Genomic DNA, 24,990 nt, shown 5'->3' with positions numbered 1-24,990 from the left:
AGTTTGTTCTTTTAAAGACATGTATATATTTTATTCTGTATTGTTATAGTGATAGTGGCTTAATAAGTGATGCAATCAGTTTGGCATTTTAAAGACATCTAATGTTTTTTTATTTTTATTAAGTATAAAACAGTATTATGAATGAATGAATGAATGGTCTTTATTGTCATTACAGTTTTTCCCAATTGCTAAAACACAAAAGCCAATTCTCTAAACCAAATGACCAGTTCTCTAAACACATTTAATAAAACTAGCTCCCATTTGCCAAAACCATAAACACATTTCACATGAAGACACAGTTCACAAAACACAATCCTCCTTTTCTCATAAATCTAAACACATTTTGTCTTGCTAAAACACAAGTTGCAAAAAACTCTGCTCAAAATGTCAAATTCTCAAATTAAAGCTCATGTGATGCAAAATGCTTGCCATAGTCAGCAAAATGTTAACACAATGAACACACCTGGCTTCATTCATTAAACATAACGACTCAAAATGTAAGACACTTGTTGCAAATGATTGTGGTGTGTGTGTGTGTGTGTGTGTGTGTGTGTGTGTGTGTGTGTGTGTGTGTGTGTGTGTGTGTGTGTGGTATAGTTCCATAAATAAATAAAAAAACATCACACTCTGAACATTGTTTTCAGTGAGTATTGTTGTGTGTAATGGATCCTCTGTAGTGTTTGCATTGAGTTGTGATACAGTACAGTATTGTACATGTTACGGTACATGTGGGAATACGGTAACATTTTTCAAACCTTTATTTACGTAAAACTCGATAGGACAACAGTGCAACAACTTCGCGGCTGAACTTTAGTAAAATTTCGGACATCATATGCCATTTAAAGGGGGGAAATAGATATCTAAAAATGCATGACTATCATGCAAAATCAGCCTTACTGTAATGTAAAATATGTAATGTTAGATATAACGTTAGACAGGGAGCGCAGATTTATTTTTATGCATGACTATCATACATGTGGGAAAACTAGGGTTAGGGTTAGGTGCTAGGGTTACAGTAAGGTTAGGGTTAGGATTAGGGGTAGGGTTTGAGTTTTGAAGAGAGAAGGTGTGATTTTGCTTATGTAGCTTTAGAAAAGTGTGTTGTGTTTAGAGTTTTGGGAAAATGGAGGAAAGTTTTGTGAAATGTGTTTTAGCAATTGAGAAAAACTGTAATACAGTACAGGTACCATACAACGAAATTTAGGAGGGGGGGCTCCCCTGGTGCTTGGAAAAAGACTAAAAACACGAGGTCCAAGGGTAAAATAAAAAAGGGAAAAGAGCTGGTTTACATAAATAAAGGCTATGTACACTATCTACTATACTACTATACTATACAATAAAACACTGTGCTGTTCTCTATGCTATGCTATAAATATCCTGACTTTTCCTATATCTGAACTTTATGTACACAAGGGTTGTCATACTGCACATAGTATTGTTGCACATTCATTTAAAGTATTAATGCGTTTTAACATTGAGACATATATTTTGTATTGACTATAAAATAGTATTAATGCATTTAAACATTGAGACAAGAAGCTGTCTTCTGTACCCGCTCTCCCAATATCTCAAACTGTGACCCCCCTCCCCAAGAAAAAGTTTCAGGCACAGGATTTTTTCCCACTTTAAGCCCTGGGTATGTCTATTAACTTGCATTGCTTTTGTCACAGCGGTCTGGCTGGCGCAGTGGTTAAGGCAACCAGCTAGAGTTCCGAAATTTGCGAGTTCGAGACTTGATTTTAGTGATTTTTATTTTTTTACATTTAACTTTCATGCAAAGGCTTCAAACACCATTGTAATCGTGTCAGTTCTTGTAAATTAGCCTGCACCATAATTTTATAGCCTACATACTTTTTTAGATGAGATTTTAGATTAGATTCAGACAACGAAATGCAGTAAAAAGTGTGTCTGAAGAGGGATTTGAACCACCGATTTAAAATGATGAATAAATACTATGGCAGCGGTCGATACCACTAGGCCATTGTGACGATATGACAGCTTGTAGCCTGCTGCTGATATCACCACAGTAGTAAATATTAATTTATTAAAATATGAACATATAACAATAACTGGGGCTAGTATGACCTATGCATTTAATCGGTCAGCAATTTCTTGCCAAACCATTTCCCTCGCCTTGTTAATTGCGGCAGTATTGCACTATTTTACATCTTATTTTTCTGTCTTCATAAAGATCAATAATTCGGAATGCTGCGCAAATGTAGGACCCCTGCAGAGTGGAGTATCTTCATTTCGACAGATCGACTCTTCTGGGCTCTTTATGTCTGCGTGCACGCGCCAATATCATGGATTTCTAAGCCGGTGTTCTGTGAACACTCATGATACAAGCCTGATCCTCGTTCGAGGAATCACCTGAGGCTTGAATTCCAATCCCGAGTTGCCTGATCGCCTGATTTATTTTAATCGGCGATATACTAATCAACGTTAGTGGAACGGCCCCCAGCTCGGCTTGCCCTTCAGTGCACAATGAGAGCTAATATAAACGGCATGCATGACTAACTCTTCTGGCTAAAAGTTGATGAGAGGTTAAAAGCATCACTTCTTTCGTTTGTAAAAAAAAATATGAATGTACTGAAAATCCCTGACTGTTTGTATAGGCAGCTCACACTTAGCTCTAATGCACACACATACCCCACCAGTGGTAACTACACAATTCCAAAAACCAAAACAAGTTTATAATAGTGTGCAGTGCTGTATTATAGCTATGGTTGAATGGAACTCCCTTCAAGGCCATATCTCTAAAAGTCTGATTAAAGCTTAAATTGAAAGTAAAAAAAAAAAGTTAGTTAGTTCCTAGTGCGCATTGCTGACTTATTATTTAAATTGTATTATTGTTATTTGTTGTTTTGTGTGTTGATGGTTTCTTCTTTGTATATGTTTTGAGTGGACCCCAGGAAGAGTAGCTGATGTTCTTGCATCAACCAATGTGGATCCTAATAAAATAAAGTCTAATCCAAATGGCATTTTGTGCAATTATATTATTGCAGATATAGGGGGTTTTCCACACTGCACTTTCACAAGTGTTTTTTTTGGGGTTTTGGCACAATACAATGTCCTAGATCTAGGTAGTTGGCTATTGTGTTTTTGAAACTGGCTGTCCAGTGGCATAGTTTGTTAAGTTCTGACGTAACATGGCTGAAAATTCATCGGGGAGGCAACATGTCTCCCTCCAACCAACCAACCTGGGACTATCACACTCCATCTGCGCATGGATCAAGGACTTCCTGTCTGACCGCCCCCAGAGAGTGCGGGTGGGCTCCCACACCTCCACAGCCCTCAGACTCAGCACTGGGTCCCCCCAGGGCTGCGTGCTGAGCCCCATCCTCTACAACCTCTACACCCACAACTTCACCCTCGTCCACCCCAGCAACTCCATCATGAAGTTTGCAGACGACACCACCGTGGTGGGCTGCATCTCGGGGGGGGACGAGGCGGCGTACAGGGATGAGGTGGAGCAGCTGGGCAAGCTGTGCAAGGTCAACAACCTGCTGCTGAACCAGTTAAAGACCCAGGAAATCATCGTGGACTTCAGGAGGAAAAAATCTGAGGTCCAGCCCCTGCTCGTCGATGGAGGGAGCGTGGAGAGAGTCTCAACTCTCAGATTCCTGGGGGTGCACATACAGGAGGACCTGTCCTGGAGGACCAACACAGCAGCCATCATCAAGAAGGCACAACAGCGGCTCTACTTCCTGAGAGTCCTCAGGAAATACCACCTCAGACAGGAGCTGCTTGTGACCTTCTACCGCTGCACAGTGGAGAGCATCCTCACCTACTGCATTTGCGTGTGGTTCTCCAGCTGCACAGCCGCAGAGAGGAAAGCGCTACAGAGAGTCGTGAGATCGGCCCAGAAGATCATCGGTGCCCCCCTCCCCTCTCTGGAAGAGCTGTACAACACACGCTGCCTCAGGAAGGCCTCCAAGATCTCCAGAGACCCATCCCACCCTGGGAACGAACACTTTGTTCGGCTGCGCTCAGGCAGGCGGTTCAGGACCATGTTCGCACGGACAAATAGACTGAAGCTCAGCTTCTACCCTAGGGCCATTCAGGCCCTGAACACAGCAAAGACCTAGGTTCTAGGCCCTGGACAATCTAGACAATTTGATGGCAGCTACTAGATTGTAAACATAAGTGCAATATTGAAATACAACTGTGAACATTTCAAACCTGCTAACTGCGACACTTTAATGAATGTGCAATATGACAACCCTTGTGTACATAAGGTTCAGATATAGGAAAAAGTTAGGATATTTATAGCATAGCATAGAGTACAGCACAGTGTTTTATTGTATAGTATAGTAGTATAGTATAGTAGATAGTGTACATAGCCTTTATTTATGTAAACCAGCTCTTTTCCCTTTTTTATTTTACCCTTGGCCCTCTTGTTTTTAGTATTTTTTCCAAGCACCAGGGGAGCCCCCCCTCCTAAATTTCGTTGTATGGTACCTGTACTGTATTAATGACAATAAAGACCATTCATTCATTCAACCAGGACACAATGTTGTGCATATCAAACACACTTCTGAAAGGGCAAAGTGTACAATCCCCCATCTGAATTCCAGTTGAATTCCAGTGTGTAAAACCAGGAAATGTTTCAATGCCCTTTGTTTCAGAGAAAGTCTGTTGTTGATCTTATCTAAGTAGTAGGCCTACGAATAGGTAAGAATTAAGTACCATTACTGTATATCAGATAGAGAGAGAGAGAGAAATGGCACCATCTAACATTAGTTATAAGCTAGCAGGCTATTGTTCACACAGTCCTAGAGATGTATTGTGGAATGCCTACTTTGTTTTAGGCGGTTAATATGCAGAAGTCTCACAGTAGTTGTCACTGGTTAATCCTACAGTATTGTGTTCCGTAATATTACGCTCTAGCTAAATATAATGAAGACATTAATGATATTACCACACCCAGCGAGCCAGAAATGTAGGCATAGGATAAATCTGTTTTCGTGTACATTGTGACTGTATGAGGGGCCTACGGTCTCTCAGTGGTTCAACAGAGGGTTGTGATGATTTTGACAAGAAATAATCACATCTCAGTTTGTTATTTAGGGATAGTTTGGACTAGTTTGGATAGTTTCAAGTATTCAATTACTCAGAACCAGTAATAAAATCTCAATAACAAGTTACAAGATAATTAAGGACAGAAAATCATAACAACGGCCTGGTAAGAAGAAATGTCTTGTCAGACAAAAAAACAAGCACATATTGCCTTGATTTAAGATATTTCATCTTACTTTGATTTTAATCTTTGCAGTGTGTGCAAACCCATTCTTCCCTGGGGTCTACACAAAGGTCAGACAGTATGCCTCCTGGATCGACTGGATGATTAACAACGACAACACTAAATCAACATCCTGCAAGAGTCAATGTCCTGCTAAGGTAGCTTGCAGCCAGGGGAGACAATTGTAGTTCTGCATTGACTCTAATATAGACTGATCAACAACCGGGTAAAATAGACCAGAGACATTACATTTGGATCTTATTGAAGTCTTCACAGACATCACATTTAAACGTTGTCACATGCTCAGCCAAATGTAACTGAAGAGTGTGTGATATGAGGAATTTCTTTCCATGTCAGCTGCTCAGCCTCTTTTAGTTCCCACATGACATGATATATTTTGTTGGCAAATGGTCATCCTATTATGTTGTTTCCAAGTGACAATGTATTTCTTCTACGTCAGCTAAATCCTCCTGTGTACCTTAAGTTGGCTTGAGTGCAGAAGTAGCACCTGACCAGCCAGAATGTCAGGAGACAGGACAAGACTATTAAAGTCTAAAAGGAGTTTACCACCCACAGGAGTCATGTATTTTCTCTGTGGCCACTACGATAAAAGCTTATCATCAGCTCATTCAGGTTTGACCACTAATGTGTACACCTTGTATGAGACCAGATCGATCTGCATAAATTGTCTTGATTCAACTTTCCATTGAGCAGCAACTTTATTCTATACCCACATGGTTTTTATACTTCAATATCAGAATACATCATTACAGCCTGGGTGAGATCTATGCCATAGATCGGACCTGATGGTGGTAATTAACTTTGTATAAAATTAGCAGGACTACTAAGAAGTGAAGAATCGTAAGAATGAAGTACCATTACCTATATCAGACAGACAGAGAGAGAGAGAGAGAGAGAGAGAGAGAGAGAGAGAGAGAGAGAGAGAGAGAGAGAGAGAGAGAGAGAGAGAGAGAGAGAGAGAGAGAGAGAGAGAGAGAGAGAGAGAGAGAGAGAGAGAGAGAGAGAGAAATGGCACCATCTAGTGTTAGGTATAAGCTAGCAGGCTATATATAGTTCACAACAGACCTAGAGATGAATTGTGGAATACTCTGCCTACTTTGTTTTAGGTGGTTAATATGCAGAAGTCTAGTAGTAGTTGTCACTGCTTTAGCTCACGGTATATGTGTTCAGCAATGTTACACTCTAGCCAAATATTCAACAAAGACATGAATTACATTACCACACCCAGCTAGCCAGCTTTTTTCCCCAAAGAAATGTAGGCATAAAAGTAATCTGTTTTTGTGTGCAATGTGACTGTGTGAGGGGCCTACAGTCTCTCAGTGGGTCAGCAGAGGGTTGTGATGATTTTCACAAGAAATAATATTGCATCACATATCTCAGTTTGTGACTTAGGGATAGTTTAGAACTGAAATCATTTCTCCAGCGATCCAAACTCCAGCGATTTGGCTGGAGTGAACCTATAAAAATCATTACACACGCTAGGCTTCCCCTAAAGAGCCAGTTCCCCTCCCACCCAGACCACGTGTAACACAGCTGGGGGGGGGGGGCGGGGGGCAGGCACCAAACAGCACTTGTGTTTCCTAAAAGCCTGCTTGTTATGTCCAACTGTGAAAACATACACTCCTCCTTCTCTCTGTTTCTCTATCTCTCTGTCTCTCTTTGTCTTTATTACTCTCTCTCTTTCTTTCTCTCTCTGTCTCTCTCTATTTGTATTTCTCTCTCTCTCTCTCCTACACTCTCGCTCTCTCCCTCTCTCTCTCTCATTCACACACACACACACACACACACACACACACACACACACACACACACACACACACACATACACACAGCCACCGGCACATAATTGTACACAGACACACAGACACTAACAAAGGATTGGAATGGCAGACCTCAAGATTGGTGATTACAGGATGGTAGCTGGAGCAGACACAGAAGCCGGGGACCCCTCCAGTGAGGCGGACGACTGGATCAAACCACTTATTTACAAATCCCAGGGAGCGAAGGAATTCGCCTACTGTCCCTACAGCAAGTTCCGGGTGGGAGCAGCTCTTTTGGCACATGATGGAACAGTTTTCACAGGTGAGGATGTTTTAGGTAAAACATCAAGTTGCTTTTACACCATGTAGTAATGTTGTTATTGCTTAGTTTGGTAACTGCAGACAAAGTTACATATCAATTTGATAATTGCATTGTAATTGACTAGTGATTTCTTTAGTAAATTTATTATTTCACATTTGATAAAAAATCCATAAGTGAAATTTGTTCCTCTGTTCCACAGACAGGTAGAGGTATTCAAGACAGCAACCACTACAAATGAAGTCGCTCATCCAAGAATAAATAGATGATTGATTACTGAAAACATAACAGCACATGTTGATGTGTGGAGTCCACAGGTTGCAGAAAACATACATATCCTAAAACATATCCTCTTTCTTTCTATTTCTAACAAGGGTGCAATATAGAAAATGCAAGCTACAATCTAGGTCTCTGCGCAGAGAGAACTGCTATTGCAAAGGCTGTGTCTGAGGGCTTCAAGAGTTTCAAGGCAATTGCCATTTCCAGGTACAGTATTCTTGAATTTTGCTTCAGAGTAAACATTAATCTGAGTAATGATGATTGAGCAATGTGTCTGCCTCTGAATCCAGAACACTATTGATTTAATGTTATGTTATCCTGTTGATTTTAACCAAAAGTGTCTACATCTTTACATTCTGCAGTTTATGACATTCCGACTTTCAGAGCGTACATATACATACTGTACATACATACACATTCATTCTTGTTAATCATTAGATTCATTTTGCAGTGACCTAGATGATCAGTTCATCTCTCCCTGTGGTGGTTGTCGGCAGTTCATGAGAGAGGTACGTAGGGCCTGTACATAGGGCCTTCTACAGCCTATACATCTATCTGTGTTGGTCGACACCAGCATTGCCGCCCTATTGGCCCCAGTTAAGTGTATGGATCTTACAATCAATGGAACTTCCCTACCCCTTCCTACTGTGATATAACAAGTAGCAGGCTTATCCATAATAGGCAGTATCATATTATATAATACAATATTATTGTCCTTGTAATACAGCCTTTATATTTGGACTGATTTTGCTGTCACGCTTTGCATGTGGACCATGGCAATCCCATCTAATTTGTAGTGCTGTTACTGAATTTGACCATTCACTGGTCATTTACCAAACTCACCTTTCCCTTGCAGTTTGGTGACCAGTGGTCTGTCTATTTGTCCAAGCCTGATGGGTCTTATGTGGAGATGACTGTGGAGGACCTGCTCCCTGTGTCCTTTGGACCTGAGGACCTGAAGAAGAAGAGAGTGTTCACCACACAGAATGGGTCATCATGATGTGTAGCCAACTCTAAACATTTACACATTTGAGTAATTTAGCAGATGCTCTTATCCAAAGCGACGTATTGTATAATAATAATACCAATAATAATAACTGCTTAAAGCAAATGAACAAGGTACAACACGTTGGTACCTGACAACTGCATCACATTAAATACGTACAGAAAAAGTCAAAATATAACACATTCCACATGTCATAAAATCTTAGTTGAATGACACTGTCTGATTACTAGGCTACAGGTTTGTTTGAATGTTGAAAATACTGCAGCCTATCTTGTATCACGGTCATGAATACTGAATTAAAGTATCGTGTTGTCCGAGTCTATAATGATTGTCATTATGTATTGTGCCCATAGACTTATGGTCGCGTGCTATACTCGGCAACATCTTTTTTTTAGTACTGTCCCTTTAATTCCAAAACGGGTCAAGTTAAAAACAGACAGTGGGGTGCGTTCGTAAACACGCTCTTGAAATCTGATCAGCACTCATGGAATGTCTCTTGTCCAATCAAATTACTTGGTCCCTTTATCACGTTGAACCCAGTGTGCGCTCCGGCGCTATCAGAGCGAATTTACGAATGCACCCAGTCACGTCAGAACCGACGAGCATGCTCTACCGTCCTTGTTGTTGTGTTTAATAACATTCGTCCTTGTACACAATGCGCCGAGGACTGACAGAGACTGTTTGAAAACATCGGGAAAATTTACCATTTAGCTGGTAAAGACATGTCCGTAAAACATGCGATCAGCCGGGGGTTTGAGTTAGGTCGGTCGGCTCTCCAGCTCGGTCTGCTGAAACCGGTCGGCCGGTTCGCAGCGAAGTTCCGAAGTGAGCGTCTCCGTGTAGGCCAACCGGCCCGCACCGCTCAGCCTCAGACTTTCCTGCCAGCTCGGTACCGATATTACCGCATGTCGCTGAGAGGTCTGGCCGCTCAGCTGCAGTCCGGTGGTGTCAGGAGGTTTGGGGTCGGGTCGCCACGGAACAGGGCAGTGTACTTGGCCTTCGGTCTTGGAGTGGGTCTGATCGAACAACAGATGGAAGATGACAGGAGTTGTGCTGCGACATGTCAGGAAATTCAGGTAAACAAAATAGTACAGCAACTAAACACTTTATTTACAGATGTATTCGACCTACATCATTCACCCAATAGCCTAGGTGGACACCATTCTTTCAACCGAATAACACATGTTGTATCTAGGCCAGTAGATGTAGTTCTAGCCCGAGGTCCGAGGCTCCCAGTTGTTGGCTGGCGAGGGGATTCACTCTTACTGGAAGTAGTCCTGACCTGTACCCATGGACCGATAATTCCGCCCACATCGGGTAGAGGTGCCTCGGACCCCACACACATACACTAATGTAGTTCAAGCAACCACACCTTGCCATAACAATTTCTTGTTTTGGTCTGCCATATTTCAAATAGTAAAAAATGTAATGTATTTTGTTTTACTCTCTCTGAAGACCCTGTTTAAGAAGAAGAAGAAGAAGAAGTTCCAGAGCCCTCTCAAGTTGTCTGCTTCCGGATACAAGCTGGAGGACTATGTTATAGGGAAGAAGGTCGGGATTGGCAGCAATTCGGCTGTGTATGAGGCTGCAGCGCCGTTCGCAGTCCCCAGGGAGAGTGACAAGTGTTCCCTGGTGGAGCTGAGGCCAGGTGGAGATAAAGGACAAATCACTGAGTCTCCAAAGTGTCTCTCCTTGGGCATCTACCCCTTGGCTGTCAAGATTATGTGGAACCTTGGGGTGGGTGTCTAGAGTTCCTTTTGGATTTGAAGGGTTAAGCCTACATGGGCTGTAGTGTGCAAAGTGTGCTTGCTATATTTTAGCTTGAATACATGCATCAATGAATCAGTTACATGTCTTCATGACACAAGACAATCAATTGACATCATTTGAATAATAATAAATTATGTGTTTTGCCTTAATGCAATCCTCCTTGATTGTTGACATGAAGTAGTATGGTGGTGAGATGTGATGTTCCCCCTGTTGTACTGCAGGCAGGCTCATCGTGCGAGGCCATTCTGACATCCATGTCCCAGGAGCTGGTCCCAGCAGGCCCACTCGCCATGAAACAGGAAAAACACCAGATAGCCCTGAATGGGTAAGCAATGCTGTAGCAACCTGCCATCATAGCACAGCATCTTCTTCAATAGACACAGTAGTTCAATAGCACAGTATTGAGAGTGGCTCTGAAAGATTGATGCAAACAGGTGGGCATTCCTGTTCCATTTACGCAGACATTTTGGGGTCATGCCCAAGAGGGTGTCTGCTCACCCTAACGTGATCCGAGTGCACCGGGCATTCACAGCGGAGTGGCCAGATCTACCCGGCGCCCATGAGGAGTACCCTGATGTACTACCAGCCAGGCTCAACCCTGCAGGCCTGGGCAACAACCGCACTCTGTTCCTGGTCATGAAGAAGTAAGGACTGTCCTTGTTCTCCGTCTGGATCTCAGTGACATTATTGAAAAATCACATGATGTGCCACCACCTCTTGATATATCCTGCCATTTTATATTTGATGATATTATTCCTGTAAACATAACCCACCCCCTGCGTACCTCCTTTTCTCCTGTTCTGTAGTTACCCCTGCACCCTGCGACAGTACCTAGAGGGTTCGGTGCCAGGCAGTAGGGAAGCCTCTCTCATGGTTCTGCAACTTCTGGAGGGGGTGGATCATCTGTGCAGACAAGGCATTGCACACAGAGATCTCAAATCAGACAATGTGCTCCTGGAATTCGACACAGGTCAGAGACGTAAATCAACTTAATTTCAAGTTTGCTAAAAAAAAAAAAAAAAAAACGCCTTCCAGACAGTAAAGTAGACTCAAACATCATCAATGCGATTTATATTCAAGTTATTCAGGTGTCGTCAAGCCTAATAGCTACTAATACTCTTACTGTTATCAAATAGAAATATGTTTGTCTTGTACTGTAGACGACTGTCCCCGCTTGGTGATCACTGATTTTGGCTGCTGCTTGAGTGACTGTAGTCTCCAGCTGCCCTTCAATAGTCGATGGGTGAACAGAGGAGGGAACGCCTGCCTGATGGCACCTGAGGTGGGTCAAACCATCTCTGACAAAACACACATTTTGATAATGGGTTATTTGATATGTATATATCATATATTGTGTGGTGCATTTTATAGTACATTGCATGGGGGAGAAACTCAACCATAAGGGTTAGGGTTAGCACCCACGTGGTGATTTTTACACCAGAATGCTCACTGGATTTGTCAGCTAAAGCAACCCTGAACAACCGAGACATCAAACTATGTTGGGCTGGTGTTATAAGTGAAAATACACTTCTATTGTCTCTACCCAAAGGTGTCCACTGCAGTTCCAGGCGAGGGTGTGGTAATTGATTACAGCAAGGCAGATGCATGGGCTTTGGGTGCCATCTCCTATGAGATATTCGGCCAGCCCAACCCATTCTATGGAGCAGGTGGACTGGAGAGCCGGAGTTTCCAGGAGAAGCAGCTCCCTCCGCTGCCTGCCGGTGTGCCTGGTGACGTGCAGCTGGTGGTCCGGTCGCTTCTATCCCGGAACCCCAACAACGTAGGAATGAGTCCAATTGGGATTTAATTAGCTTTCTTATATGATCCTTCGCCAAAGAGAATTCCATTCAAGTCCACTACTTATAAGTGCACATTAGATATGTGGAAACCCTTTTTAATGTCCACCAGTTCCAATATGAATACACTTTACATACTTGGGCCCTATGTATAATCCAGTTTAATGCAGTTATTAAAATTGCCATGCCAGTGGATATACTGTGTCAATATATATATCAGAGATGTGCACAATTCCCCCTGATGTCATACACACTTTCATTGTGTCCCGGCAGCGTCCCAGTGCCCGTGTGGCTGCGAACATGCTGCATCTCAGCCTCTGGGGACGGAGAGCTCTAGCCAATCAGGACAGCTTTGGCATGAAGAAGATGGCTGATTGGCTGCTGTGTCAGTCTGCCGTGGTGCTCCTGAGGGGCTGCAGCGGCCCCAGCGGAAGTTCTGTGGAGGCAGAGCTACAGAGGAGCTTCCTGTCCAACCTGGACCTGGAGGACCTCCGCACTGCTGCGTTGTTCCTGATGTACGGACGTGAACAACGCATAGCCTCCATCTTGTGACTGTCTCTCTGTGGCTACTCATAGGCTCATAGGTTAACATCGTGTTAGGTGACTCTTGAAACGATCTACAAAGCTTTTCAAAAGTGAAGCACTTTTGTGGTTAACTCCACACATAAGGAGGTGAATTTTATTCTGGTGTGGTTTGCACTTTATAATAATAATAATAATAACTTGTTTGTATAGTGCTTTTCCTGCAAATGTTGCAGCTCAAAGTGCTACAATCATTATAATTATATAAACTTTATGTTCAGTTTGCACTTGCTCAGTGCCATGCTTGAGGTTTACCCTGTGGTTGGTTATTGTATTTTTTGTTGGAGTTACATTCTACCTGAACTTCTCCACTAGGATCAGTCAATTCTCTTTTATTCTCTTTTTTGAAGACAATACTTGGCAATCCTATAATACCGGTATGAGCCTTGATCATATTGTAGTTATATTATTGTCACAAAGCACCTGCCTGTACATTCACACAGTTAATTAATCATAATTTCTGTTGATTAATTCTGAAGATTCTGAAGATGCAGGCAAATAAAAATGCATCAAATGTATTTTTACACCGACAACCAATATTAAACATGTATAAAGGTTTTTAGCAGTTACGTGGGCTGTCACCAAACCCTCGAAAGCAATGGAGTATTCAATTGCGTATTATTCACCTGTTGCAATAAAGTCATTCCCAGTGTTTGACATGATATTTGCCTTGACTGTTCCTGAATCCTGAGTCCATATTACAGGGTCCCTGCGGTCCAGCACTATAATTTAACGCTATATTGAAATATATTTGCAATCACTACCAATTTACCCAGAATACAAACATTGTATTGTAACGTTGCCCCGCATGTTTGACTGGCCACGATTGTCCTCAGACGTCAAATCATATGGACGTAACGAAAGACATTGCGATGTCCTGTCAAACTACATGTAGGATATGAAACCAGTTCAATCCAAACAAGTTCTAAAGGTCAAGTCGAGGTTTGATAGCCGTTTGAATACAACATAGTGAACATGCAGTCTCTTGTGAAAAACGTCAATATAAGTCAAAAAAGGGGAACATTAATTAAATACATTAGACATGCGACAACGATCTTTTCTGGAGTGTCAGGGCAATCTAGAGAAGCGTGCAGCAAGTTATTTGACAGGCAATGTCCGTGTATTACTTCTAATAGAAAGTACTCAGACAAGCGATACAATGTTCCCCCGAGCGACGACATAGCGGAGGTCTCTGGAATTGCTACAATGGGGAAATTACCTTATCAAGAGACCGCAGAGGGACTTGATGCAGCTTTTGTTGGCGTCCCAATCGATACTGGAACTTCCAACCGACCTGGTACAAGGTATTTCGTTACTGTATCAACTCTAATGTGGTGAAAAGCTACTGTACTGCAAGCCTTTAGGCATTAACCTTACAAGAACATGCAATAAGCTACAGCAACAAGCATTTACACTAGGAGCACACACCTTACTCTTGGCCAGGCCTCCATGTTGTAGGATGGTGTAGAGACAATAGACATTGACAGACAGGATTCACTCAAACAATGTCTATTGTCTACAGCTTTTTTTTGCCGCCACTGCTTACAGTAATGATTGTTATATTGTTATGGTCTTGCATGTCCACAACCAGGGGCGGACTGGGATCAAAAAACAGCCCTGGCATTTGCGACACAACAGCCCTATTTCCAAACGCAACATCAACACGGATTGTTAACATAAAAAGCTTGAGATAACCAGACTGACTAGAATCGAATGTAGACATTTGGAACACAAATGTAACACACACACGCACACGCAACTGACACACTACAATCGCTGATGAATTCAGAGTGCCGACAACAATCCACACAACGTTATTGAGAGCATAGTATAACCAGTAGTATGCTATAAGGCACATTCAGGACAAATAGGCCAGACCAAAACATGAGAAACAATGCCAACTGCTAAATTCTGAAATCAAACTCACAACAAGTAGGCTAATTCTTTAGATCTTATATTGAACTCCATTTCCCAAGCATAGCCCCTACCTAGTGGGGGCCCCTGGGCTTGAGTCATTGTTCGGGCCCCTACCTACACCAAGAAAGGTTAGAAGTAATAAGGAAACATGTTTATTGACTGGGCAACACAGTGTAAATACAGTACTATCCTGACCTTGGTCATGTGAACCAGCTTCATAAAATAAACCAGAAACACTCATTCTGCAGTCTGCACGTTTTATTCTGATATTAACCAGCTTGTTAACATTCAATTTGTCACATTGTATACCCACAAACCATATTACTGTGTTGACGCAACTTCAGGGGAGTGTGTTCATTTTCTGCTGTGCACCGCTCCCCTCTTTCACTTTCCCATAGTCATGCTCCCTCCGGACTCTTCAGAAGCAACACTGAGTCATCTAATAAAGTAACACTATTTAGGAGCAGTAACTAGTCTGCAGACTTCAACCATACTCAACTATCATCACTTCTATTCAACACATGGACAACGCATTATTGGATAACGTTTACGTTAGCCCAATATTGCTAGCTTATAGCAAGGAGTCTGGCTAATTAGATGGTAGACTCGCCAGCCAATGAGGGGGCTCTTCACGAGTGCTTCGCCAACCAATCAGGTAGCGGTATTGCTCTACCATCCCCTACCACCCTAGGCTCCACAAATCCGCGACCCGGGCCGATATAATAAGTTTTGGGCCGCGGTCTGCTGAAATAAGTTATTTTCAATGAAAATCACCAGAGACAAAATTACAAATAATATATATATATACAGTATAAAAAGAAAAAGATAATACATTCTGAGCGGCCCAGAGTCTCGCGGCCCTCCTGGCATTTGCCAGGCATGCCCGGTGGCCAGTCCGCCACTGTCCACAACACACTGACTGGTCAAATATCTGCCCAGGAACTTCTTTCACATTCAATAATCACATGCAGCATAAGCTTGGTCTCTGCAAACTGATGATGATTTAAGCATGAGGCAATGATACTCAACAGATTTGGCCCCCGCCACATCAGAGCAGAGTCTTGCATGTTGTGGCCTTACAACAGTGCCACCAGAGCAGCCCCCTATGAGTCTCTGATGGTGGCCGATATTGGGGATGTCAACGTGAACGTGTATGACCTGAAGGACACCTGCAGACGGATCCGGGAAGCCTACCGCACAATCCTGGCCACAGGCTGTATCCCTCTGACCATGGGTTAGATTGAGCAACACTTTTATTCTACAGTTGTGTGAAGAGTTGGGTTTATCCTCTGCACTTTAACTATGCAGTCTATTTCACCTCAAAGTATGTGGTCATAGCGTATTTCATACGAGTACATTCCTAGAATAATTTCCCTACATAATAATGGCACTGACACAGTGGTTATGAGCACAGTGCTGACATTCCATCTACAGTACTTGTATGTCTTTGATGGGGCTATCAAATGTGGTTAATAATTGTAGGCCGTGGCAATGAATCATTAAGTCCAGACCTACCAGTCCAGTCTGTCTCCAAACGTGATGTCTCCTGGTACAACTAACATTCTGCAGTTTGATGACATATGGACTTTCACATAATGTTCTGGTCTTTGCAGGAGGAGACCACACAATAGCATACCCCATTCTCCAAGCAGTAGCTGAGAAGTAAGCACATAGTATCCAATACCAGAAGAACAATTTGATATAAAATGTCAGTGCTTTATACAAGCTAGAAGCTACTCATGAAGCATGTCATGTCTGTGTCATATTCATCAGACACGGCCCTGTAGGCCTGATCCATGTGGATGCTCATGCTGACACCAGTGATGTGGTCCTGGGGGAAAAGATCGGCCATGGGACCCCCTTCAGACGCTGCGTGGAGGAGGGATTACTGGACTGCAAGAGGGTGGTCCAGATTGGCTTGCGTGGCACGGGCTACTCCCCAGACGCCTATGAGTGGAGCAGGGCACAGGTACTGTGCTGTCCAGTAGGGTGAACTGGAAGGTATCACATAGCGTTCATCAGGGTTAATGAATATTTTTTGGGTAAGCAACCCCACCTAATAAGTATGTTGAAGAACAGTATTTGGACTTGCTGAGAAACTTTGTCTGAGACTTGAATACCTGTGTTAGCTATCAGAGCAAATGCATAACCCTGAGTTAAGAATAGAATAGAACATTATTTTTTTATTTTTTTAAATAAACAATTACATCTGGGTGTGTTTGGTCTCTAGGGCTTCCGTGTTGTTCAAGTGGAGGAGTGCTGGTTCAAGTCCCTCTCTCCTCTCATGGCCGAGGTCAGGAACCAGATGGGTGCAGGTCCAGTCTACCTCAGCTTTGACATTGATGCTTTAGACCCAGCCTTTGCAACTGGCACAGGCACACCAGAGATAGCAGGGCTCACAACCATACAGGTAAGCTCTCCTATAGGTAAGCTTTGACTTCACCTGGTTTGTCATTTCTATGGATTGGCCCCCGGTCAGCACTGGATAACTGCAATAACACTATTTTCTTCTCTTCACCTTTTATTAGTTCATTTGTTTTTCTGTGTTATCATTCGGGCATTGGATGGAGGCTGCAGCTGACAGTGTAGTCTTCATATTTTGTGTGTGTGTGTGTGTGTGTGTGTGTGTGTTTTTGATTGATTGATTGATTGATTGTACCCAGGGACTAGAAATCATCCGGGGCTGTCGTGGTCTAAACCTCGTGGGATGTGATCTGGTTGAGGTGTCTCCGCCTTATGACACCACAGGTACTTAATTGAAACAACAGTGTTGGTGACACATTGTACACATTTGTTTTAAGGAACCATCAACTGTGTATTTTCTGTCCTTTATCTTTTCTTTTCCACAGGCAATACAGCACTGACTGGTGCCAATCTGCTCTTTGAAATGATGTGTGTCCTTCCAAAGACAAAATACTACTAACTATTTGGATATGTTTTTGCACATGAATTGAAGGGATACCACTTTGGGGGGGAGAATAAGACCCCTGAACTGATTCAATATACTTAACATGTAAAAAAGCAAAAGCAATCAAAAAAAAAAAAAAAATCAATATCATTGAAAAATTCAATATTCAATATCATTTTTGCTCAAATTGGCTGTACCCTATAAGCAAAGGGGATATATGCACAGGGGAATATGTACGGTCCTACTGAGACATCTGCAAATAGCAGACTCTTCTCTTAAGTCTATTTTATGTTATTAGTACAGTTATTTGGACAGAAACATGTTTTTAATGGAACAAACTGTTATTCATAGGATCTTATTGTTATAAATTAATGTACGTTAATTAAAAAGTAACTCAGGTTTGATATATTACAGTACATTCTGTTAAATACAAATAATTGTATACAGTTGAAGTCAGAAGTTTACATACACTTAGGTTGATGTCTTGAAAAACTCATTTTTAACCACACCACAGATTTCATGTTAACAAACTATATTTTTTATAGTGTTCAATACTTTCAATAAATTAATAGTGTTCAATACTTTTTTCTGTTTCATTCCACTTTATTACACATAACTTTATTTACATATGGACTTTAATGTTTAGATTTTCTGTCTTGATTGTTTGAGTTAATACCAACGTCTGGTGCAAATTTCACTTGAATAGGCTAATTGGAAATACATTTACTGGACAAAATATTGATGTGTTCAATACTTATTTCCCCCACTCTATATCCATAGTAAAAATTAGTCATATATACCGACATAACCTGAAAGGGTGCTCAGAAAGGAAGAAGCCACCGCTCCAAAACCACCATAACAAAAAGAACATTATTTTTAACTGTTTGGCCATAATGACCATTGTTATATTTGGAGGAAAAAGGGGGAGACTTGTAAGCCGAAGAACACCATCCCAACCGTGCAGCACGGGGATGGCAGCATCATGTTGTGGGGGTGCTTTGCTGCAGGAGGGACTTCACAAAATAGATGGCATCATGTGGGAGGAAAATGTGTTATGGTTAAGTGGTTTAAGGACAACAAAGTCAAGGTATTGGAGTGGCTATTACAAAGCCCTGACCTCAATCTTATAGAAAATGTGTGGGCAGAATTGAAAAAGCTTGTGTGGGAGCAAGGATGTCTACAAACCTGACACACCAGTTCTGTCAGGAGGAATGGGCCAAAATTCCACCAACTTATTATGGGAAGCTTATGGAAGGCTACCGGAAATGTTTGACCCGAGTTAAACAATTTAAAGGCAATGACTACCAAATACAAATAGTTATTAAGTGTATATAAACTTATGACCCACTGGGAATGTGATAAAAGAAATAAAAGCTGAAATAAATCATTCTCTCTACTATTGTGCTGACATTTCACATTATTCATTTTTTTAAATAATAATAATGAATATGTATGTATTAATACATTAGACTTATATAGCGCTTTTCTAGACACTCAAAGACGCTTTACAAAATAAAGTAGTGATCCTAACTGACCTAAGACAGTGAATGTTGACTAAGATTAAATGTTTAAATGTATTTGGCTACGGTGGCTTCCGAGTTCAACTGTAGGTACAGTATATATTACTGTATAGACAACAAAGCAGATTATGCACAATATGTCCTAGTCAAAATACAAATAACTAAATTGTTTTCATGACAATAGAGTTTTATGTTTAGAAACTGATAAAGGATACATAAATAATAGTTTTGACTTGATTGTGCCCTTATCTTTTCCAAATCTGATTATATTATACACAAAATAACTGAAATCAATTGGAAAACATGTATAACTGGATGCATGAAGTGGGACCTGTTCTTCCAACATATAAAGGCATCGTTGCATCATGCCACAGTAGTAGTGAGAAATGAACGAGAGGTCACTAGTTCAGAGCAACTTGCAGGTACAAGACATTTATTTTACATTTATATTAGAAAGATGTATACAGTTTAGGGTGTTTTTAATCATGGAAGACAAATTAACAGGTGTACTCAAACCTTTGATGGATAGTGTACATCAGTAAACTGAATAGGTTATTGTGCTCTTGCTCTGTTCTTTGAATAGGTGGAGAGAGTAGCAGTGCAAGTGTAGAGCTAGTTAGACAGGAGCATTTGGAGAGAGAGATGGGTCTAGAACCCAACGCAACGATGACAGGGGAAAGTGACAGTGAAAGAAGAGAACAGCCATTTTAATATGTTTCCTGTCCTCTATCCAAATATTTTGAATTATTTACCACCCACTACAACCCCCCAATAATAAATATTGGTTAAATGTTAGTGCTTGTGTCGTCTCCCTCCTTAATGATATATACCTTTGGTTCTATTTGAGGTTCATAAGTGTACGTTGTACTAAGCAGTTGTTGGCTCATTAGTTTGTTATTCACATTTCCTTGTGGGGGACCCCCAGACCCCACCGCTTAACGGGTGGCTTGACTGGGGCTATATTTTGCGCTATATTTCCCGGCCTGAATGATTTTCCCAGTCCAGCCCTGCAGACACTGTGCCCTCTTCAGTCCAAATGGGGCACTTTGAACTGTTGAGCCATAGTAAAAATCCATTAACACTTTCTATGACACAGCTCATGGTTGGAACTCACTTGATTAACATCAAGTTAATCAAGTGGTGCTGAGTAGATTGGTACTAAATCTACCTTAGGCTTGGAAAATATATGTGTACAGTCCATGATATGTGCCATATGCGGTCCAAATGGGGCACTTTGAACTGTTGGGCCACAGTAAACACTGCTCATGGTTGATTAGACTCTAGACAAGTGGGCGCTTTTATTTTGAAGAATGTACATACACCCGAGGTAGGTGGGCGGAGTTCCACTGTTCAGGAACACCGATGCGACTGTTCACGGACGTCAAATCATCTGGATGGACTGAAAGTCAGCGTAACGTCCTGCCAAGTCTATCCATATAATGACAATGTCTGTGAAACTAGCGCAATCCATTATGATTATAAGCTCTGAAGTTTGATCCGAGTATACACTTGTCTGTCGTTAACATAATAACATAGTGAACATGCAGTCTCTTGTGAAAAACTTCAATCCAAGTCGGAAATACGGAACGTTAAGAAGATACATTACACGTGCAGAGATCTTTTCTGGACTGTCAGGGAAAACCACAGCACCGTGCACCAAGTTATTTGACAGGCAAAGTCTGTGTATTACTCCTCATAGAAAGTACTCGGGCAAGCGATACAATGTTCCCCCGAGCGCCGAATTTGTTGCGAGGGTCTCTGGAATTGCTACAATGGGGAAATTACCTTACCAAGAGACCGCAGATGGACTTGATGCAGCTTTTGTTGGCGTCCCAATCGATACTGGAACTTCCAACCGACCTGGTACAAGGTATTTCGTTACTGTATCAACTCTAATGTGGTGAAAAGCTACTGTACTGTAAGCCTTTACGTATTAACCTTACAAGCACAGGCAACATGCATTTATACTAGGAGCTTACTCTGTAGGTTAGCCCTCCATGTTATAAAACTATAGAAACTCACAGCCAGGATTCAGTCAATCAATGTCTAGTATTGTCAGATGTCAATTACAATTTGCGTGAACAGTTTATTGCACAGTATCACACTGTTTCTTCACTGCTTACAATAAGGACATGACATTGTTATGGTCTTACATATCCATAACACACTAACTGGTCAAATATCTACCTAGGAACTTTCACATTCAATAATTACATCCAGCATGCTCTTGTCCTCTGCAAACTGGTGATTATTTAAGAATGGGGCAATTATTCTCCACAGATTTGGCCCCCGCCAGATCAGAGCAGAGTCTTTCCTGTTGAGGGCTTACAACAGTGCCACCAGAGCAGCCCCCTATGAGTCTCTGATGGTGGCCGATATTGGGGATGTCAACGTGAACGTGTATGACCTGAAGGACACCTGCAGACGGATCCGGGAAGCCTACCGCACAATCATGGCCACAGGCTGTATCCCTCTGACCATGGGTTAGATTGAGCAACACTTTTATTCTACAGTTGTGTGAAGAGTTGGGTTTATCCTCTGAACTTTAATGATTCATTGCCACAGTCTCCTACAATTATTAACCACATTTGATAGCCCCATCAAAGACATTGTACTGTAGATGAAATGTCAGCACTGTGCTCATAAACACCGTGTCAGTGCCATTATTATGTGTGAAAATTATTCCAGAAATGTACTCATATGAAATACGCTATGACCATATACTTTGGGGCGAAATACTCCACATAGTTAAGTCCAGATCTATCAGTCTCCAAAAGTGACGTGTCTCCTGGTACAGCAGTTTGATGACATATGGACTTTACATTGTATTCTGGTCTTTGCAGGAGGAGACCACACAATAGCATACCCCATTCTCCAAGCAGTAGCTGAGAAGTAAGCACATAGTATCCAATACCAGAAGAACAATTTGATATAAAATGTCAGTGCTTTATACAAGCTACTCATGAAGCATGTCATGTCTGTGTCATATTCATCAGACACGGCCCTGTAGGCCTGATCCATGTGGATGCTCATGCTGACACCAGTGATTTGGTCCTGGGGGAAAAGATCGGCCATGGGACCCCCTTCAGACGCTGCGTGGACGAGGGATTACTGGACTGCAAGAGGGTGGTCCAGATTGGCCTGCGTGGCACAGGCTACTCCCCAGACGCCTACGAGTGGAGCAGGGCACAGGTACTGTGCTGTCCGCTGGAGGAGGAGTGGTGAATGAGTAACCTTGCCTGAGACTTGAATAGCTGTGGTAGCTACCATAGCTATAGGCTTGAGTTAAGAATAGAATAGAAGAGGGAAAAAAGCAAATGAGAAAAATAAACTATTATGTCTCGTGATCACATGTCGAGGGTGTGTTTGGTCTCTAGGGCTTCCGTGTTGTTCAAGTGGAGGAGTGCTGGTTCAAGTCCCTCTCTCCTCTCATGGCCGAGGTCAGGAACCAGATGGGTGCAGGTCCAGTCTACCTCAGCTTTGACATTGATGCTTTAGACCCAGCCTTTGCCCCTGGCACAGGCACACCAGAGATAGCAGGGCTCACAACCATACAGGTAAGCTCTCCTATAGGGAAGCTTTGACTTCACCTGGTTTGTCATTTCTATGGCTTAGGATGGAAAGGTCCATCACTTGCCCGGGAAGCATTGGACAATTCTGCATTAACAATTCTGTTATTTATTTTCTTCTGAACTTATTAGTTCATTTGTTTTTCTGTTATCATTCAGATATTGGGTGGAGGCTGCAGCTAACAGTGTAGTCTTTATGTATGTTATGCTTGAACATGTAGTCTTCATGTTTTGTGTGCGTGTGTGTGATTGTACCCAGGGACTAGAAATCATCCGGGGCTGTCGTGGTCTAAACCTCGTTGGATGTGATCTGGTTGAGGTGTCTCCGCCTTATGACACCACAGGTACTTACTTGAAACTTGTGTTGGTGACACACTTGCTTTAAGGAAAACATCAACTGTGTATTTTCGGTCCTTTCTTCTTTTTTTCAGCTCATTTCAACTTCTTTCTTTTCTTTCAACCACATGTTCTTTTTTCCACAGGCAATACAGCACTGACTGGTGCCAACCTGCTCTTTGAAATGATGTGTGTCCTTCCAAAGACAAAATACTACTAACTATTTGGATATGTTTTTGCACATGAATTGAAGGGCGCTTGCACATGAATAGCACTTTGGGGGAGAATAAGACCCCTGAACTGATTCAATATACTTTACTTTACAAAAAGGCAAAAGCAATCAACGGTTAAATAATCAGTATGGTACTTTTCTTCAAATTGGCTGTATAAGCAAATATATACGCAGACACATAAAACTACACATCAGATTACCAACATAAAGCATTTATTACACACAGCAAGAGGATATGCACATCTCTTATGTCTATGTTGTAACAATTTTATTAGTACAGTTATTTGTACAGCAAAATCTGTAATATCTATATCTTATAATGAATACAAAAACATGTTTGTAATGGAACAAACTATGTTATTGGTATGATATGACCACATTGTCATGATAAATCCATGTAAAAAAACAGTAACTCTAATAAGGTTTGATATATTACAGTACGGTACATATTGTTAAATACAAATAATATATATATATACATGTACTGTATGGACAATAAAGCAGATTATGTACAATATGTACATGTCCAATTCTTAATAAAATTGTTTTCATGATGAGATCAGAGTTTTATGTTAGAAACTGATACATGATGAATAAATAAATAACAGTTTTGACTCTTGATTGTGCCTTTATCTTTTCCAAAATCGAATTATATTGTACATAAAATAACTGAAACCAATTGGAAAATATTGACAAATGGAATCATGAAATGGGGCCTGTTCTTCCAACATATATAGGCATCATTGCTACATGAAGCTACTGGCTAAGTGAGGTCATAAAGGACTGTCAAAGGTCGTCATACATGGTAAACAAAAACAAACAGGCCTGTAATTGCTCATGTAACTAGTAAAACAAAATAAAATAGTCTCCATATTGTTTCTTTTTGCAATAATATGTCAGCACGAATAAGGAAGAACACAATTATAGACACCGAGGGCAAAGGGAAGGCATTGCACTTACAGTATATTGCACAGGCATGAAAGTGTTTTTTTCTGAATGAGATCCAAATGGATGGGGTTAAAAAGGTTTAGAAAACAGGTCTAGAGACATGCATCTCTATTCACAGTATTAATCAGTCACCATAAAGATAGTGAATACAGTATCAGAACAAGATCCGATGGATTAGATACAGTATGTGAACTGGATGGATTAGATACAGTATGTGAACTGGATGGATTAGATACAGTATGTGAACAAGATGGATGGTTGTAAAGGCAGAAGTCCACTGGTGAACACAGTGATTCAGTTTGCTCATCTCAAGCAAGTAACAGCAGCAATTATTCCAAAGAAGTGGAAAGCAAGCAGAGAAAGCTATCTAGAAGGGAATATGATCTGAGGATTGGTCAACACTTGTTGCATCGAGATCCACTATATATCCTTGACTTTGTTTTAACGTCTTTCTGTAACTAATACATATCTCAGTGCAGAAAAAGGCAGCTCTAACTCCAGAAGCACATGAGGCAAACAGCTTTGTAGGCAGACAAAGAAAAAGCCATTGTCCACTCCACAATAGCAACATTGCTATTGCTATCTTAAAAAAATGTCCCAGTGCATGCACTCAAACATACAACCCCCAAATAAGCTCAAACATGAGGACACCTTGGGGTCTAGAACATAACTATACACCTTTAGTACCTGTCCATTGATTGCTTAATCCTGACTCTCAGGATATGTGTATGCAAATAGAATATTCAAGCAAATCTATTGACATGCCTCATACAGTATAATATACA

General features: G+C 41.5%; 4 protein-coding genes across 5 annotated transcripts; all 4 read left to right on the top strand.

Moving 5' to 3' along the window:
- Positions 1 to 7,146: 7,146 nt before the first annotated feature.
- Positions 7,147 to 8,621, top strand: cdaa (cytidine deaminase a; the record flags this gene model as incomplete). The annotated part of the gene is made up of 4 exons (XM_080534435.1): positions 7,147 to 7,345; positions 7,717 to 7,828; positions 8,073 to 8,130; positions 8,478 to 8,621. 4 exons carry the CDS (start codon positions 7,147 to 7,149, stop codon positions 8,619 to 8,621), a joined length of 513 nt encoding a protein of 170 aa, XP_080390561.1.
- Positions 8,622 to 9,267: 646 nt separating this feature from the next.
- pink1 (PTEN induced kinase 1) lies at positions 9,268 to 13,431 on the top strand. Its single transcript, XM_080533989.1, has 8 exons — positions 9,268 to 9,703; positions 10,083 to 10,364; positions 10,619 to 10,722; positions 10,859 to 11,041; positions 11,204 to 11,367; positions 11,558 to 11,679; positions 11,947 to 12,177; positions 12,467 to 13,431. Exons 1-8 carry the CDS (start codon positions 9,350 to 9,352, stop codon positions 12,743 to 12,745), a joined length of 1,719 nt encoding a protein of 572 aa, XP_080390115.1. The 5' UTR covers positions 9,268 to 9,349; the 3' UTR covers positions 12,746 to 13,431.
- A 293-nt stretch (positions 13,432 to 13,724) lies between these two features.
- Positions 13,725 to 18,179, top strand: LOC308159478 (agmatinase, mitochondrial-like). 2 transcript variants are annotated; one of them, XM_080533274.1, is made up of 7 exons: positions 13,725 to 14,079; positions 15,724 to 15,926; positions 16,306 to 16,354; positions 16,466 to 16,661; positions 16,923 to 17,102; positions 17,356 to 17,440; positions 17,542 to 18,179. In XM_080533274.1, the coding sequence occupies exons 1-7, from the start codon at positions 13,751 to 13,753 to the stop codon at positions 17,613 to 17,615; spliced, it is 1,116 nt and encodes a 371-aa protein (XP_080389400.1). In that variant the 5' UTR covers positions 13,725 to 13,750; the 3' UTR covers positions 17,616 to 18,179. The 2 variants fall into 2 exon arrangements, with proteins under 2 accessions (XP_080389400.1, XP_080389401.1); XM_080533275.1 differs by lacking the exon at positions 15,724 to 15,926 and having other exon boundaries at positions 13,725 to 14,072.
- Positions 18,180 to 20,569: 2,390 nt separating this feature from the next.
- Positions 20,570 to 23,876, top strand: LOC308161319 (agmatinase, mitochondrial-like). The gene is made up of 7 exons (XM_080535318.1): positions 20,570 to 20,990; positions 21,401 to 21,603; positions 21,964 to 22,012; positions 22,117 to 22,312; positions 22,498 to 22,677; positions 22,949 to 23,033; positions 23,172 to 23,876. Exons 1-7 carry the CDS (start codon positions 20,662 to 20,664, stop codon positions 23,243 to 23,245), a joined length of 1,116 nt encoding a protein of 371 aa, XP_080391444.1. The 5' UTR covers positions 20,570 to 20,661; the 3' UTR covers positions 23,246 to 23,876.
- Positions 23,877 to 24,990: the final 1,114 nt, after the last annotated feature.

This window comes from Nansenia antarctica, assembly GCF_963989245.1.
Source record: "Nansenia antarctica genome assembly, chromosome: 6".
In the NCBI taxonomy this organism is placed as follows: Eukaryota; Metazoa; Chordata; class Actinopteri; order Argentiniformes; family Microstomatidae; genus Nansenia; species Nansenia antarctica.
The sequence above is the reverse complement of the archived record's forward strand: the minus strand, read 5'-3'. Positions and strand labels throughout refer to the sequence as shown.

Coding starts and splice junctions, on each gene's coding strand:
- pink1 (XM_080533989.1), top strand. CDS start 9,350: ATGTCCGTAAAACATGCGATCAGCCGGGGGTTTGAGTTAGGTCGGTCG. Junction 11,042..11,203: donor CTGTTCCTGGTCATGAAGAA/GTAAGGACTGTC, acceptor CCTGTTCTGTAG/TTACCCCTGCACCCTGCGAC. Junction 11,680..11,946: donor CCTGCCTGATGGCACCTGAG/GTGGGTCAAACC, acceptor CTCTACCCAAAG/GTGTCCACTGCAGTTCCAGG.
- LOC308159478 (XM_080533274.1), top strand. CDS start 13,751: ATGCAGTCTCTTGTGAAAAACGTCAATATAAGTCAAAAAAGGGGAACA. Junction 15,927..16,305: donor CTGTATCCCTCTGACCATGG/GTTAGATTGAGC, acceptor TGGTCTTTGCAG/GAGGAGACCACACAATAGCA. Junction 16,662..16,922: donor ATGAGTGGAGCAGGGCACAG/GTACTGTGCTGT, acceptor TTTGGTCTCTAG/GGCTTCCGTGTTGTTCAAGT.
- LOC308161319 (XM_080535318.1), top strand. CDS start 20,662: ATGCAGTCTCTTGTGAAAAACTTCAATCCAAGTCGGAAATACGGAACG. Junction 20,991..21,400: donor TCCAACCGACCTGGTACAAG/GTATTTCGTTAC, acceptor TATTCTCCACAG/ATTTGGCCCCCGCCAGATCA. Junction 21,604..21,963: donor CTGTATCCCTCTGACCATGG/GTTAGATTGAGC, acceptor TGGTCTTTGCAG/GAGGAGACCACACAATAGCA.